This window comes from Rhinolophus hipposideros, assembly GCF_964194185.1.
Source record: "Rhinolophus hipposideros genome assembly, chromosome: 2".
Taxonomy (NCBI): domain Eukaryota; kingdom Metazoa; phylum Chordata; class Mammalia; order Chiroptera; family Rhinolophidae; genus Rhinolophus; species Rhinolophus hipposideros.
The window spans coordinates 107,316,340-107,329,968 of NC_138048.1; the positions used below are offsets into that span (position 1 = coordinate 107,316,340).

At 47.0% G+C, this 13,629-nt stretch overlaps 1 protein-coding gene across 2 annotated transcripts in view; it reads left to right on the forward strand.

The window, feature by feature from the left end:
- Nucleotides 1-11,089, forward strand: part of MX1 (MX dynamin like GTPase 1) — a 30,723-nt gene extending 19,634 nt beyond the window's left edge. For both annotated transcript variants that reach the window (XM_081071724.1, XM_081071723.1), the window contains exons 12-15: nt 236-394; nt 2,982-3,058; nt 4,135-4,380; nt 10,404-11,089. In XM_081071724.1, the coding sequence (XP_080927850.1) occupies nt 236-394; nt 2,982-3,058; nt 4,135-4,380; nt 10,404-10,634 (713 nt within the window). In that variant the 3' untranslated portion in view covers nt 10,635-11,089. The remainder of the gene's footprint in view (nt 1-235; nt 395-2,981; nt 3,059-4,134; nt 4,381-10,403) is intronic.
- The last annotated feature ends 2,540 nt before the right edge of the window (nt 11,090-13,629 follow it).

Sequence of the window (13,629 nt, forward strand, 5' to 3'; positions counted from 1 at the left end):
TCATTGCTCCCTGGCATCATACCCAAGCTCTGTACTTGCCACCTTGAGATGACCGAAGAAAAGTGTCTTGAGATTTGTTTCTTAATTCTAATCCCTGAATATGTTTTGATTTGAAAACCAGATGTGATGTTTTCCCTTGCTTCTCTGTGCTTTCAGAAAGTCGAGAACGGTGTTATGTTTAGAAAAACCTACAAGGTTGTTTTCATAAAATAATGCAGAGCTCTTGCCTCCGTAGGTTACGACACTATATGTAGGCAGATCTGGAAATTTGAAAATCAGTATCGTGGCCGAGAGCTGCCAGGATTTGTGAACTATAAGACATTTGAAAACATCATAAAAGAGCAAATCAAAGCATTGGAAGAGCCCGCTCTGGATATGCTGTCCACAGTAACTGGTGAGTTCATGGTGTTTCATTTTATTTCTTGGCCAGGGAAAAGGGTGAACTAAAGCCAGCACTTAACTTCAGAGCTCTCCTCTTAGGGTTTTCCAACACCGACAGCCCAACCAGTTCTCTGATTTTCCAGATATCAGCTGGGAGTGCAATCATTCAACTCAGTTCTCACCCCAACTACCCAGAGTTGGCACCAACCCCCACAGCTTATGGCTCAGTCCCAATAAGACTGCTACACTTTGGATGGCAGTCACAAGTCCCATGCCCCTTGTCCTTCTGTCCAGCCATCGCTAAACAGAGTTCCCGCAACTCCCTCCTCAGGGTTGGTAATTTGTGAGAGCAGCTCACAGAACTCAGGAACATACTTTATTTACCTTTATTGGTTTATTATAAAGAATTAACTTACCTTTACCAGTTTATTATAAAGATATTGTAAAGGATAAAATGAAAGAGATACACAGGGCAAGGTCTGGGAGCGGGGGTCCCAACTGCAGATGCCATGGAGTTGGGGACCACCACCCTCTTGGTTTATGTTTGTGTTCCCGACCTGGAAGCTCTCTGAACCCTGTCATTGAGGGGTTTTATGGAGGTGTAATCAGTTATCAAGGAGGCATAATCAATTATTAATTCAGTCTCCAGCCCTTTTCCTCTCCCTCTCCCTGGAGGATGGTGGGAGGATGAGCTGAAAATTCCAGGCTTCTGTCAAGGCTTGTTCTTTCTGACAAGCAGCCCTCATCCTGAAGCTACCCAGGGCCACAGGAGTCCCATCATTAGAATAAGAGATGATCCTGATTATCACTCAGGAAATTGTAAGGGACCTAGGAGCTGTGTGCCAGGAACGAGGGACAAAGACCAAACATATAATTATGACGCCACACCTCCACTCTGCTCCACTGCTAGGATTACTTCAATCTCAGAATACTCTGTTTATTTGAATTCTCTGAGAAGTAAGGTTGACAACTAAATAACTACATGACGGCAGTGTTGGGTGCATGCAGTCTGCAGGTGGCATAACGTTTGTCGTGTGTAGGTAGGAAGCTGTCAGCAGCCCGCGGAGGAAAAATGCAACATTTCACAGTACTGACCTCCCTCTCCTTCACCATCTGCCCCTCGGTTTCTGGGGCGTTATCCAATCTCGTCTCTCTTTCTCTCCCTGGCTGCCACCAGTCGCACTTAGGCTCCAACTGTCTCATTTTAGCAATGAGTAATAATCATTCATGGGTCCATGAACTAGTAGAAATGGGGGAACCATGAGAGCTCATTAAGAGATGTGTTTCTCAAATATATGGTGATGGAAGGAGAACTGACTCTGGGTGGTGAACACACAATGGGATATATTCATGATGTAATACGGAATTGTACACCTGAAATTATGTAATTTCATTAACAATTGTCACCCCAATAAATAAATTTAAAAAAAAAAAGAGATGTGTTTCTACTAAAATTTTAGATTTTTATGTATACCAAAATTTGTCATTGTGTTGTGTGGCTCAATTGTGCACTCTTAATCCACTCCTGAAGAAAATGTGTAGTAGAATCGCTTCTCTGCCTTTTGGCTAAGATCAAGTGTAAAATGTGTAGTACTTATAGCCTTACAGTCATAGAAATAATTAGAGCATATATATATATGAATAGATATGTGTATATATGTATACACATTTATTTGAATTCTCTGAGAAGTAAGGTTGACAACTAAATTACATGACGGCAGTGTTGGGTGCATGCAGTCTGCAGGTGGCATAACGTTTGTCGTGTGTAGGTAGGAATATATATATATACATGTATATATATATATATACATGTATATATATATGTATATATAAAAATATATATGTATATATAAACTTGTTTCAGAAAGGTATGATATGGGGTTTATAGAAGATTTTCAGGCATAAAGATACTGTACATCATATTAGGATAAAATTCCGTAAGTCAAATAAAAAGATGTCATGTAAATTTTCTGATTTAAATAAGAGCTTGTTCATGTATTTCTTCCCCATTTTTCCCTTAATTTTATAGGGGAATATTGGGGGATAGTGTGTTTCTCCAGGGCCCATCAGCTCCAAGTCGTTGTCCTTCAGTCTAGTTGCGGAGGGCGCAGCTCAGCTCCAAGTCCAGTCACCATGTTCAATCTTTAGTTGCAGGAGGTACAGCCCACCATCCCAGGTGGGGATTGAACCAGCAACCTTGTTGTTAAGAGCTCACACTCTAACCAACTGAGCCACCCGGCCGTCCCTCATGTATTTCTTTTCAAACAGATAATGTGCACGTTTAGACTCCATTGATATATTTAAAAGAGTGATGTGATGTTTTCCTATAAAATATTGATATATTTATAACTTAGTAGAAATTACATTCTTTGCAACTATTTATATTTAGGATGAAAACTTTAAATGTCAAATAAATATGCCAGGGGACATTTAGATTTTAAAATTCTTCTAGGGAGTTCTTGGGCACAAAAGCATACAATCCTGTTTTTAGTGAAAAGAGGAGATACGTTCCTTGTCATTTTATCCTCTTATTTTTTGCAATTTATAAAGACAATCAATGATTCTACCAATAGTGGACTTTTTTGTTTTTCTTTCATCAGATATAGTCCGGCTTGCCTTCACAGATGTTTCCCAGAAAAATTATCAGGAATTTCTCAACCTTCACAGAACCTCCAAGGTAAAACTGACCATATATTACTAAGAAATAAATAAATAAATAATCCTGACACTAGAAAATAGGTTTCTTGGATTAAGACCATTGCAACTTTATTGTATTTAGAGAAGCAAATAATGAAGCTTATTAGTGAATCTTCCTAATAATATTATCAGTGAAGACTGGTTAAAAGCAGTGAGGGGTGGGGGGCACGGAGAGAGAGAGAGGGAAGAAGGAGGCAGGCCTCTGGAGGCTCATCTTACAAGAGCACTAATCCCATTCTGAGGGCTCCGCCCCCATGACCTAGACCTCCGAAAGGCGCCACGTCCACATGCTATCACCCTGGGGTGAGACTTTCCATACATGAATTTTAAGGAGAACACAAACATTCACTCCCTAGCACCCAGCACAGATGGGAAGGCCTGCTCTGCCATGCACAAGCTGGTGGTCTTGGGGCGGGCCCAAGCCAAGGCCTGGGCCTCCAGCTCCTCACCCACAAAACACAGCTAAGAATGGCTTCTTCAGAAGGTTGTAATGGACGTAGAAGAAAATGTCGAGGACACACCTGCAGCATGCATCTCACTCCCTGAAGCTCAGTGAGGTGCGGGGCTGGGAGTGGAATGGGGTACAGATGTTTTCTGTGTGACAGACCTCCCCCTGGCTTTCTGGTAGCCAGTTTCTCTAAGTCCCAGGAACATAAGGATAGAGAATTGACTAACTTAAATTCAGCCCCCATCCTATCCCTGTGAGCTCTCTGATGGATATACACTCCTCATCAGATGGACAAACCTGTAAGGGGGAACAGAAAGAAGCTGAGTCTTCGGGCCTTCAAACAGAGCCCTATGGGTTCCCAGGCTCTGGGGCTGAGGGCTCTTGTCACACGTGTGACTCAGCTTCCCTGGGAGAGCCCTACCCTCTACTGGGGATGGGAACCCCGTCTTAGATAAGCCAAGGTGCAGGCGCAGAAGGTTGCTCCAAAGCAGTGTGCTACTTTCGTGCAAGTTGGAGAACCTGCTATTGTGGGCTTTGCGTGTGATGCTCTTCCTGTGACCCAGCAATTCACTTCTTGAGGAGAACCTTGTGTGTCTCTTGTGCCATAGTCTAAAATTGAAGACATTAAACTGGAACAAGAAAAAGAAGCCGAGAAGCTCATCCGACTTCACTTCCAAATGGAGCAGATTGTCTACTGCCAAGACAAAGTGTATCGGAGTTCATTACAGAAGATCAGAGAGAAGGAAGCAGAGGAAGATAAGAAGAAGAATAAGTCAAGTGTGCCATCCCTTCAGCACAATTCTCTGAGTGAAACCATAGCTGAAATCTTTCAACATCTGATGGCCTACCGCGAGGTGAGTCCACGCATGTCTCAAGGATGTGGTTTCCACGTCGCTTCCTTTCCTTAATGCCTCTCTCTTTAGTCTTATCATCTCCGTGCGGTGACCATCAGGCAGCTCCGTCTTTCAGCCATTGAGCTTCTGCAGAAGCCACTCAGCCTTAGGCTGCCGAGAAGGGGTTGTGGCGTACAGCCACTCTCCTCTGTGGCCTTGGCCAAGTGCCTCAAGCTCTCTGAGCCTCAGCACCCTTCTTTGTAAAATGGTCTGTCCTCAGGTGTCTGGTGGCTATTCCGCGGGATGAGTGGGAGACCCCTAAGCCCGGCAGTAACGTGCAATGGCGGCTCGCCACGTAGAAGCCACTCACCAAGACACGCGCTTTCATGGCTACTCTATATATCAGGTAGTGTGAAGGGTGATCTAACTCATCCTGGGATGGCTGCAAAACTCAGTTGAGCACACCTCAGTCAGAGCCGCTGGGATACGTAAAAATCTGGACAGGTAAAGCAAGTAGTAACCAGGTCCCTCCTTCTCTTCACTATTCGAGTACTTAAGGCCGTGCTTCTCAAACTTGACCTCCCGGGGTCTTGTTGACAAGCAGCGGTGGACTGCAGGTCTGAGTTTGGGCCCGGATTCTGCATTTCTGCTGGGCTCTGAAGGGGATGCCCTGTAGCTGGACAGAGAAACAACTCACTCTGAGCAACACCAAGGGTCGAACTCCATTTCCCGCCAACACAGGGACATGCACACAAGTGAGTGAAGCTGGTGAAGGGCAAGACAGGACACCTGTACGTCTCGGCTGCTCGTGCAGCTGAGCTTGCCACCCATCTGGTCACCTGCCTCGTGGAACCCGACAGTAGGGAATGCATGCACAGGCACAAACTCCAAAAAGGAGACAGTGGAAAGTGGGTCTCCACCCACCCCGTCCTGAGCCATGCAGTCCCCTCCCCAGAAGCCCTTCCCCAGGTGTTTCTGGATATCCTCTGAAGAAAAGCGATATATTACACATTTTACACGAAGGTTAGCCAAGTACACATACTGGTCCCCACCTTGCTTCCTTTACTGGACCTTGGCGGTTGTTCCACTCCAGCTCACGTGGAGCCCCCCCTTTTTCTTTTCGTAGTGGCTGAGTATCCCGTTTTATGGGTGCAGCAGATTAAGCCTGTTCCCTATTAACAGACATAGTTTGTTTCCAGTTTTTTACTAACACAGGGATGTTTAAGTGGATAGCTTGGTTCATGTCACATAACTGGAGGTCAAATTGCTACAAGTGAGATTCCTGGTGTATTAGTCAGGGTTGTGCCAGAGAAGCAGAACCAATAGGATATATGCAGTATGATCAAAAACTATGGTGAATGTTTAAATTAAAAAATTTTATTACAGTAAGAGGCACATTGCCATAAACCCCTGTCAAAACCCCCTTGCTTCAAATGCACTTATCCCATCATGCTTGCCACTTTCTGAAGCAGCTCTGGAAGTCCTCTTTCATGAGTGTTTCTACTTCGTCCTCCATCATGACAATGCTCTGTGTCACACATCACGTCTGGTACAGCAATTTCTGTCAAATAAAAACAGTACGGTGTGTCCGCATTCACCTTATGCACCGGATCTGGCACCACGCGACTGCTGGCGCTCCCCCAAAGTCAAAATGACCATTGAATCGATTCAGGACCTGGAGGCAGTCACAGCAGCGCAACTGAAGACACAAAAGAGGACTTCCAGAATTGCTTCAGAAAGTGGCAGGAACGATGGGATAAGTGTTCGAAGTGAGGGGAGTACCTTGAGGGGGGTTAATGGCAATGTGTCTTTTACTGTAATAATTTTTGTTTTTAAATTTAAACATTCACCGTATTTTTTTTAATCACATCTCATGTATATCAGGACATTTATTTCAAGGAACTGGCTAACGGATTGTGGGGGCTGGCTGGTCAAGTCCGAAATCTGTAGGAAGGCCCTCAGGGGAGGCAAGCTGGAGGTCCTCGGGCAGGAGCTGAAGCTGCTGTCTGCAGGCAGGATTTCTTTGTTTCGCTCAGAAGGTCTTCAACAGATTGGATGTGGCTGCCCCATGCTAAGTAAAGGTTTTACTTAGTTATCTGGTTGAATATGTTCATCACATCTACAGATTACCTCACAGTAACACCTCAATTAATGTTTGAATAACTGGGTACGATCGCCTGGCCATGTTGACACATGAAAGTGACCGTCACACCTAAGGACAGGATAGGGCTCGTTTTATATCGATGTTTAAAATTATACTGTGTTTCCCACAGGAGGCCTGTTTCTTCCCACACTTGCCCATTTAGTCTACCCTAAAGTTGGTTTTTTTCATAGTCTGATAGGTGAGAAATAGTATACCTGTGTAATTTTAATTTGCGTTTTGTCTTATTACCATGAGATGCACATCTTTTCATAGTGTAAGAGTTATTTCTATTTCCTGTTCAGTAAAATGCATCCGGTCGGAGCTCTTTCTGCAGCAAGCTGTTCACTTGTAGAGATTTGTGACGCAAGTACTCCGAAGTTTGTCATTTGCCTTGTGGCTTTGTCTATGGTGGTTTTAGACCCTGCCGAAATGTTCTAGATTGGTGGGTTGGATTTCAGAGTCGTTTCTTTGGGGGCTTCTGCGCTTTTTTTTGTCATACTGGATAAAGGACGTTGTCTTGTTGAGATGTATAAACAAAGTCTACAGTATTTTCTTCAAGTAACTTATTATTTCAATTTTTATATTTAAACCTTTGGTCCCTTCAGAATTATTTGATGTCAAGAATGAGGCTTGCTCTGGGGGGCCAATAGCTGTCCCAATACCCTCATTGAAGAACCCTTGGCCGCACTGGTGTACAGTATGCCCCTTTCACACGTTCTCTCCCCCTGTGTATATTGGCCTTTTTCTAGATCCAGACTTCTGTTCTACAGGTTTGCTGTTCTAATGATCTGTGTCAACATGATTCCATTCGTAAATCTTTATACTGTGTTTAAATATCTGGTGCACTTAGCACTCTCCTAACCAACCCCCCCACCCACTTCTTTTGTTTTATATTGTGGTAAAATACACATCTCATAAAATTTACCATTTTAACCATTTTTAAGTGGACCGCTCAGCGGCATTAAGCACCTTCATATTGTTGTGCCACCATCACCTCCAAAACATTTTTATGTTCTCAAACTGAAACTCTGCGCCTGTTAACCACTGCCTCCCCACTCTTCCCTCTCCCTCGACTTCCTGTCTCTATGACTTTGCCTACTCTGTAGCTCATATGACTGGCTTCATATGACATTTGTCCTTTTGAGTCTGGCTTATTTCACTTTACATAATATTCTCAGGGTTCATCCTTGTTGTAGCATGTGTCACAATTTCCTTCCTTTCTAAAGCGGAATAACCGTCTGTGGTCTGTAGGGACCACATTTTGCTTACCCACTCCTCCATCCATGGACGTTGAGTTGGTCTTACCTCGGGCTGCTCTGAACATGAGTGTACGACCATCTGTGTTCCCGCCTCGTTTTATGCAGAAATTCTCTGCCTGTTTTTATTTCAATAAAACTGTTCCAAAAAAGCTGTTCCAGCTTCAATATAAATTTTAGAATTAGTTTATCCAGTTCCTTGTGAAAACAGAGAAATGGACGTATTCTTACTAGAATTACATTCACTTTATCCGTCTCTAGAGGGACAGTCAACATCTTTATGACAGTAAATCTTCTAGCCCAAGACCATCCTGGGTCTTTCTATTTCTAAGATCTCCTTCTGGGGCCCTCAGAAGTCTTTTAAAGTTCCCTTCATGTAGATTGTGCTCATTTCTATATTTAATTTCTACATATTTTCTCGTTTTTGTCCCTATTGTCAGTGAGTCTTTTTTCCCATTATATCTTCTGTTTGTTGTTGGTGCTGTGCTCTCTGTGTAGTATGTATTTTATACCCTGTATTCACACTGATTCCGTTATTGTCTGTAGAAGTTCCAGAGTTTTCCCCAGGGACACTCATCCGTCTGCAGACAGTGGTAGCTTTCCACTTCTCTCCCCTTTCCCTCAGACTTCCTTTGCTCTCTCTTTTTTTTTTAAGGAGGGTGCAGCTCACAGTGGCCCATGTGGGGATCGAACCAGCAACCTTGGTGTTATTAGCACCACGCTCTAACCAACTGAGCTAACAGGCCACCCCCAGACTTCCTTTTCTTGCCTCGTCTGGTCCCTTTCATGAAACTTAAAACAATAGTGAAGCTAACAGGCAGGCTTGTCTTGTCTCAGACTTTAGCGAGAATGCCACTTGTCCCCATTCAGCATGATCCTCACTGGCTCAAATCAAGTTTTTGGCAGAGCTGTGTTCCTTCTTGAGGCGCTAAGGGTGAGTCTGTTTCCCTGCCTTGTCCACTCTAGAGGAGTGTTTCCTGGCCCGTGGCCTCGCCTCCATCTCCACAGCCACGTGCATCTCTCCCACCTTCTGGAGTCACAGCTCCCTCTGACTCTCCTGTCAGCCTCCCTCCTTTGCATGGGGTCCACCAGGTAATCCAGGGTAGTCTCCTCATCTTAATGTCAGCTAATCAGCGGTCTCCTGCAACCTCAACTGCCCTTTGCAGTGACAGGTCACATGTTCGCAGATCCCAGAATTAGTATGCACGGACACGTGTGGAGCCATCACTGTCTCAAGCACACGCATCATTAAATGAGTTGGTTTTCCCTGGGTCGGTGATTTGCACAAAGTCCCTGTGGGCACTGAGGAAGGGTCCAGAGCTGGTGTTTGGCACTCACACATTTCTTCTCAGCTACCAAAGAGAGTGTTTCATGAAAACATGGCCCATCCGTGAGTCTCTTGTGCAGCGTCTCCACCAACGCACCTGGTGGGAGGGACTTCTGCCACTGACCTGACTCAGATCCCTTGCAGGAAAGGAGTTTCCTCTCTTTGTCTGACACACGCTGTCCCTGCCCACTCTTCCTCTGTCCCCTCCTTGCGTGTGGCTCTGCCTGACTGCCGCTGCTTTTGCTACACGTGGGTCAGAGGTGACACGTCACCTGTCTCCCACGACCACCAGAACTGTTGCTGTTTTGGATGATCTTCAGGAGAACAAGAAAATGATTCTTGCAGCCATGTTCATACCAGAAGTCTCAAAATTTATTGTGGGTGCCTGATTTTGTCACTGCCGATGTTAGCCATCCCTTTCAGCTTGTATCCGTTCTCCAACATCACACTCCAGTGTTTGCAGCCCCCAGTGCCCCTCTTGAATGTCTCCCATCAGCCTGTCCCTTCTCTCCTTTCCCCGTTTTCACCACCTCCCTGGCTCCTCCTCCTCCTCGGACACACAATATATGTACCATCTCCGTCTCACTGACCCTCTTGACTAACATTCACTGAGCTCTGTTCCACACCTAGCATCTTCGTAGATGTTTATCTTTTGGCTCATTTAATATTTTCAACCGTCCATTGAGTCCGGGTGCTCGTGTTTTATAGAGAAGGAAACTGAGGCACAGAGAGGTCACAGAACCCGGTAGGTGCCAGTGCCTGTCAGCTTGTGAGAGGTCATTGTCTTCAGAAAGAGAAACTTTTCACCAGCAGGTGGGGCTGGGGAGGGAGACGGAAGGGTTGAAACTACCAGTCGACCTATGTGAAACTCCATAGGGCGCCTGTCCGTGGTCTTTGATAGGCCAGCCTTTGTTCCGCTAAAATCATTTTAGTGTTGATTTTTTAAAAAGTCATAAAATCTTTTTGGTGGAATTGTAAAGAATTTGCACTATAAGTAAGTTGTAAATAGTTTTTGTACTCTGTCGTCCATTTCCCTTTTCGGAGCACATGCTACCCTCTTCCATCAGAAGGAAGCATCTAATGGGTAGGACAAGCTTGTGGCGCACAGCTGTCCCCTGACCCCCAGCAGGGCGCTGTCTGCACCGTGTGCATGCGCGTCGTCCCTCGCTGCCCTTAGCACAGAGGGCGCTGATGGATGTGAAACCCAGGGGGGCACCTTGCACCTGCCGGGTCGAGGTGCTTCCTGGTGCTCGCATGCTGCCGTGGAGTCTCCTCATTACAATGTCCCCTCAATCCTTCTGTGAACTGTCCCTTCCAGGAGGCCACCAACCGCCTGTCCAGCCACATTCCTCTGATTATCCAGTTCTTCATTCTCCGGTCGTACGGCCAGCAGCTGCAGAAGGCCATGCTCCAGCTGCTGCAGGACAAGAACCAGTACAGCTGGCTCCTGAAGGAACGCAGTGACACCAGCGACAAGAGGAAGTTCCTGAAGGAGCGGCACGCGCGGCTGACGCAAGCTCGGCACCGGCTAGCCAAATTCCCCGGTTAAGTCGGGCGCTGTCTGGCCTGTGCCTCCACGGCATGTATGCAGGGAGTGAGGACCCGGCGCCTCCCCCACAACTGTGCTTTTGTTAGTTCCCCATTTCACAGAGTGGTTAGCGGTCGCCATGCTCGTCTCTTAGTGGAGATGGACCCTGTGTGAAGCTGTGGTGAGCAATTGGGTTTCAAGCATTGAGACTCAAGGCCCATCCTTGTGAAGGATGTGGATTAGGTGGGATGGATGATGCCATCTTCCCGGTTAGGAAAAACGACGACCCCCCTCACATAGTTCCTGCTCCCCAAACTCTCTCCTGCCTTTATCAGAGACCCATGCTCATGAGCATTGTAGGGAGCTGTTTCCTGGTTTTTCTCGACAACCTTTCAAACACCCAATGTTTTAGGATCATTAGTGCCATGCCGTAGAAATCACACCTCATTGATTTATAATAAACTCTTTGATAACAGATTTCTCTCTGACACCTTTTTTATTTTGGGGAGAAGCCTGAAAATGACAGCAGGTAGGAACCTGGGGGAGCAGACGTGGCCCGCCATGGCCGGGCCAGGTACGAAGGAGTGAGTTGGGTACAAGATGGAGAACTGCTTATTGACAAGCAGTTGAGAGGAAATGGGGGATAAAATGAAACAGCGTGGAGCAAACGACATTGGTGTGTAATGTGCACCATTAAGAGTCCAACCTGTTGAATTCCTGGGTACCTGCATGTACTTGAGGATAAAAGGCCAAGTCAGGAGAGGTCATTTGCCCAGAGGCAGAGCTCCAGCACCCCCAGGCTGGTACCAAGCATGTGTCCCTTTAGACAAGGCCCGCTTCTCCTGGACGCGGCTTGGACCAGGTTCTGGGGAGCTGGCGCCCCCTGGTGGCTGCCCTGAGCAGCGTCTCCAGTACCAGGCGTCCTTACCAGCGACAAGATTCTGGGGAGCCAGAAAAGTCAGAGGAGGCTGTGTTCTTTGCGGTTACAATTTTCCCGGTATTCTCAGAGAGGGTGGAGGGAGAAAGGGGATAAAATGCGCCAGATCAAGAATTTACCCAGGGAGGGGCCGGCCCGGTGGCTCAGGCGGTTAGAGCCCCATGCTCCTAACTCCAAAGGCTGCCGGTTCGATTCCCACAGGGGCCAGTGGGCTCTCAACCACGAGGCTGCCAGTTTGACTCCCCCAAGGGATGGTGGGCTGCACCCCCTGCAACTAGCAACGGCAACTGGACCTGGAGCTGAGCTGCGCCCTCCATAACTAAGACTGAAAGGACAACTTGACTTGGAAGAAAAAAGTCCTGGAAGTACACACTGTTCCCCAATAAAGTCCTGTTCCCCTTCCCCAATAAAATCTTTAAAAAAAAAAATCACCCAGGGGGTAAATCTGCTGGGGACTCTCCAGGTCTGTCCCCACGCACCAAACCACCTATCCATAGGGAAGATCCATGGGGAAGAAGCGTGCGCTCCTTCCAGGTGTCAGGACTCAGGGAGGCACAGCGCTGGAGTCCACGTTGGGAGATGCCTGCAGAGGGTCACCTGACTTTCAGTAATAGGATTTGTTAAATCCCTGCTAATTTGGGGGGCATCTGCTTATTGGTAAGATTGTTTTCTGTGTATCACGCATTTTGTGAACTGTACTGCATTTCCTTGGCCCCTTTTTAACTTGAGGTTTTAAGTTTTCTCTGCCTTCAGGGCGGTTGATGCTTTAATTGGTCAGCTAAACTCTGCCTACATGAGGAAGAAACATTCGAGCAGACAGACTGTGGGGACAAAGCCCCCAAAAAAGTTTCCAGGCTCTCGGCCTCACATAGAAAGGTGCTGGCTCGGGTAGTAAATGGCCATCAACTGTGATCAGATGGCCATCAGCTGTGCCTAGTTGACCGTCAGCTGTAACCAGTGAGCCATTGGCCACTAATATAACTGCCGCGGCTACGGAGGGGAGCCGAGGAGAGTGAAGGAGGAGACTGAAGGAGAGTAAGGAGAGTTGAGGAGAGTCGGTCGGTTGGCAGCAAAGCAGACAGCAGGTCGCACATCGTGTAAACCCAGCCTCCAGTGAGACCATAGTGGTATGACTTCCCTACCTATGGCTCCGTGGGTGTTCCTTTTTGGCCTCACCATGTCCTGCGTTCTTATGTGGGGAGCGAGACCAGAGACCCCACATGACACCCTGCATGACACTCCTTTTTTCTAGAACCTGGCGTCTGGCATACTGCGGGTGCTTAATAAATGCTATGGGAGGGAATGGGGTGTGGGAGATGCTGGGCACGTGTTCAAATGACTTTCTGGATTCCTGACTATCCTCTAGAAGCTACAGAGCATATGCCTTTCTCACTAACTATCCTTTCGAGCAAAAGCAAAGACAAAAGCACCCAGCCTGGGGAAGGTGGACCAGTCCCCCAAGGGGCGTGTTTGTCTGGCAGGAAAGGACTCCAGCCCCAGCAGCAAATCCTGCACCAGGCGGCAGGAAAAGCAGCAAAGGTGCACCAGCGCTGGCTTTCCCTTTGTCCGATTCCCGCTTTGCTTGCCTCCTGGGGAAACGATCCCGGTGGTTTGGTGGGTTTTCAGGCGGTGACAAGATCACTCTCCTTCATCACAGCAAAGTGATAGTTCACACACCACTATTTATGAAGCTAATTCATTTAGAATGATCTAGCTGGTACATTGGTGAATTTCTTAAATGTTACTTTAGAAGTAGCCTAAGTTCCAGCACTTTTCGTAAAACACTGCGTGCACTGGGGCAGGGCATTCTGGCATTCACGTGACACATCACCTCGTCCAAAGCAGCACATGGCCGTGGGAGTCGTCACCAACCAGGGACTATGGATCTTCACAAAGCCAGGCCCTGGGGAGACGCCTTGGTCTGGGGGGGGGGGGCAAAGGTTCTGAAATTGGAGCAGGATGAGGGGAACTAAGCACAGAACAGAGAGAAAGAGCTGGGAACAGGCCAGATCCAGTCTAAGGTGGGACTGTCCCCGCAACAACTCAGCAAGAGGCAAGTCAAGGTGGGGGACGCCCCCA